General features: G+C 43.2%; 1 protein-coding gene across 1 annotated transcript; it reads left to right on the top strand.

Moving 5' to 3' along the window:
• The first annotated feature begins 278 nt into the window (after positions 1-278).
• Positions 279-3,154, top strand: LOC122071273 (putative serine/threonine-protein kinase-like protein CCR3). Its single transcript, XM_042635601.1, has one exon. The coding sequence runs from the start codon at positions 546-548 to the stop codon at positions 2,937-2,939; it is 2,394 nt and encodes a 797-aa protein (XP_042491535.1). The 5' UTR covers positions 279-545; the 3' UTR covers positions 2,940-3,154.
• The last annotated feature ends 675 nt before the right edge of the window (positions 3,155-3,829 follow it).

The following is a 3,829-nucleotide window of genomic DNA, read 5'->3' on the forward strand; positions in this document are numbered from 1 at the left end:
AGGAAGAAGAAAAGGGGTAAAATATCAAAAGAACCTTATGGGGTGAGGGAGGGCACTGTTTTGGGTAGTTTGGTAAACCCAAACTTAATTTTGTGTCATTTTGTTAACCAAAACATAGATTGAGTAATTTTGTAAAGTGAAACGCAGATGCGGGTAATCATGTAATTTTACCAAGTTTTTTAAGAATTCGTTAGTCTGTCCACGTGTCGTTCTCTTGGGACGTGTTGATGGGTACACCAAACTTCTCCGGTGACGCATCTTTCCCCATTTTATCAGCTTGGATACCGAAAATCCCAATTTACACGGCGTCTCATTCTTCAACGCTTTTCACCAGCTTCATTGCTCTCTCTTCTTTGTTCTTCTTCGAAGAAGCTCTCTCTCTAGCTCTGTGTGTGGCAAGAACACATTTTTCCTTTCCAGAGCTGTGAGACGAAAACCCTCTTTTCCCATTTGCGTTCTTTCTTTGTCTTTCTAGTCTTCAGCCGTATCCAACCAATGAAGAAGAAAACAGAATTTGTTTCGATCGCTAGAACCCATTCAAGCAGATGACGAAAATCCATTCCTCTGTAATCGTGCCCGTCTTCATCTTCGTTTTTGTCTTCCCTTCTGTAACCGATGGCCTCGGTTCTGCCTCTACTGTCGCCATCAGTTACAGCTCTAGAACTGTTTGCGGAATTCTCGCAGGAAACTCTTCCCAGAGAATCGAATGTTACAGAGGAGGTCAGACGACTTCGATCTTTCCCAATGTATCTTTTGATGTTATCTCCGGTGGTAGGAATTACTTCTGTGGGTTGAACTCCGGTGGTTCTGTTTTACTCTGTTGGGACGCTAGTTTATCTGGTGCGAGTTTTGAACCCAGAAGGGTCTATCATAATAGTAGTGTTAGGTTAAGGGATGTAGCGGTTGGGGATGATCAGGTCTGTGCTGTGGTGGATGAGACCCAGACTGCAATCTGTTGGAGAGGGGTTGGGAATAAGAAGTTTCCATCTGCATCGATGGATCAAAGATTTCTATCCGTTTCGTCGGGAGGAGGATTTTCGTGTGGGATTTTGAGTAGTAGCAGAAGAGTTCGGTGTTGGGGTGCTAACAGTGAAATCGCTCTGGAGATTCAGACTCAGTTTGAGAACATTACTATGGATAGCTTAGTTGCTGGTGGATCTCATGTCTGCGGTTTGAATATTACTGGGTTTCTCATCTGTAAAGGGAGGAATGATTCTGGGCAGCTCCAAGTCCCTGAGAATTCCCCTCTCGAATTCTCTCAGTTCGCATTGGGGTTCAACCATAGCTGTGCCATTCGAAGGAATAGTTCAGTGGTTTGTTGGGGAGGTGGAGGAGAATACTCCAGTAATGTTACAAATGGTGTTTCGTTCCTGTTGATTGTCGCTGGTTCTGATTTCACTTGTGGATTGCAATCCAGGCTAAGGGTGATTTGCTGGGGATCTGGTTGGTCTACGAACGCAAGTTCGGGAATTTATCTTCCTCTGCCTCAGATTATTCCAGGTCCTTGCACTCAAAATAACTGTAGCTGCGGTCCATATCCAGATGCCTCTGCATTTTGCGCTGGTTCAGGGAAAGTCTGTACGCCTTGTTCGCTACCCCCATCACCGCCGCCACCGGCGGCATTACCACCTCCACCTCTTCTGCCTCCCTCACCATCGCCTTCATCAAAGGCAAGAGATAGGCGTTTATTGATTTTTATGATTGTGGGAGCAGTTGGGTGTTTTTCTGGGCTCTGTACCATTGTCTACTGCCTGTGGACTGGAATTCGTTGTTGCAGACGCAAGAAAATACATAATTCTGTGCAGCCCACCATCACCGGAAGCAATGCTAATGCTGGGGGTAATGGAAGTGGGGATCTTTTCAGCCCATTGTCAAGATCTTCGACGATGAGGCGCCAGAGCTCACGAGCAATGAAGCGCCAGAGAAGTGGGACTTCGTCGAAGCACCCTGACCGGGCCGAGGAGTTCAGCCTAGCAGAGCTAGCTGTGGCCACCGACAACTTCTCTTTGGAGAAGAAGATTGGGGCTGGAAGCTTTGGGGTTGTATACAAGGGCAAGCTTGCAGATGGGCGTGAAGTCGCCATTAAAAGGAGTGAAACAGGTACCAAGACCAAGAAATTCCAAGAGAAAGAAACCGCATTTGAGTCTGAAATTGCGTTCTTATCGCGTCTTCATCATAAACATCTGGTCAGGCTAGTGGGTTTTTGCGAAGAGAAGGAGGAGAGGCTTCTGGTATATGAGTTCATGAAAAATGGGGCTCTGTATGATCATTTGCATTCGCAGAACAATGTTGAGAAGAGCAGCAGTTTAATAAATTCCTGGAAAATGAGGATCAAAATCTCATTAGATGCAGCCAGGGGAATCGAGTATCTTCATAACTATGCTGTTCCTCCTATAATTCACAGAGACATCAAGTCTTCAAACATATTGCTTGATGCAAATTGGACTGCGAGAGTATCCGATTTCGGGTTATCGTTAATGGGACCTGAATCTCCAACTGGGCAGTATATGTCCATGAAAGCTGCCGGAACAGTTGGGTATATGGATCCTGAGTATTACGGGCTAAATGTATTGACAGTGAAGAGTGATGTTTATGGTCTTGGAGTGGTTTTGCTTGAGATATTAACTGGAAAGAGAGCTATATTCAAGGTAGAAGGAGAGGGAGGAGGGCCAACAAGCGTAGTGGAATATGCAGTGCCCAAGATCATGGCTGGAGAGCTGGAGTCAATTTTAGATATAAGGGTTGGGCCACCAGAGGGGCAAGAAGGGGAGGCGGTGGAGCTGGTTGCATACACTGCAATGCACTGCGTCAACTTGGAGGGGAAGGAGAGGCCAACGATGACTGACATTGTTGCTAATTTGGAGAGAGCTTTGTCTCTCTGCACAGATGACAGCCATGGTAGCATCTCTAGTGCTACCATCTCTCTTGCCTCAGACTAAAAAAACCCATAAAAAAATTCCAAAATTCAAAGAGAAGATGAAATTTTTTAGTAGATTATTTGGAAATTTTGTCTTCTTAATTGTGATTTTTTTGGTTAGTTTTAGTTTTATTGTTATACTTCAAAATCTCAGTATAGAGGAAGAACAGAGGAGCAGTATTTGTTCTGCTAACAGACAAATTGATTATTGATTATTACCATTAATCATTTAATTCAGACGGCTTTCTGACTTGAATTATGTTTTCTGTGTCTTCTGAGTTTGATCCAATTTTCTAAACCCCATAAAGGAATTGAGTTTGAACTTTGAGGTCATGCGGGGTCTCACTGTTGAATTCTTTTCTTTTGTTTCTTAAAAATGCAGAGAGTTCCAGCCTTCCTTGCGGGTAGTTGCCGTAGTAGTTGGTTTTTGGATAGCTTTTTTTCAACTTTTGACTGAATCTTTGAATAATTTCTTTACACAATCCAATCTGAAAAGGCGATGTGACCTTATGTTTTCACACTCATGACCCACAAAAGCAATGAAGCAATGGCCCACTTTCACTCAAATACATAAATCCAATGATATATATTGGGAATGCCTTTTGAGCCTGTAAACATCACTCTGCCTACTTCTGAGCCCTCACATCCCCACATAGACAAAGCATCATTGTTAACGTCCTCAAGAAGGGAATTCTTTGCTCAGGTGAGTTTTAAAAGGAAGTGATTACAAATTGCAATATTGCTTAGCAAAAAAAATAAAAGAAAAAAAAATAATAATAATAATAAAAACCCAAGTGGTATCTAGATCAAAGGTTGACTAAAGTGGTGAGAAATATCTTAAATGGTTTTGGGCAACAACTATTATAAATGGGAGAGGTTCCTCTCTATGACCAACACTGCACATGGAAGGAA

This window comes from Macadamia integrifolia, unplaced genomic scaffold (genome assembly GCF_013358625.1).
Source record: "Macadamia integrifolia cultivar HAES 741 unplaced genomic scaffold, SCU_Mint_v3 scaffold_19A, whole genome shotgun sequence".
Taxonomy (NCBI): domain Eukaryota; kingdom Viridiplantae; phylum Streptophyta; class Magnoliopsida; order Proteales; family Proteaceae; genus Macadamia; species Macadamia integrifolia.

Excerpts from the sequence above, each read along its gene's own strand:
- LOC122071273 (XM_042635601.1), top strand. The coding sequence starts at position 546 with ATGACGAAAATCCATTCCTCTGTAATCGTGCCCGTCTTCATCTTCGTT.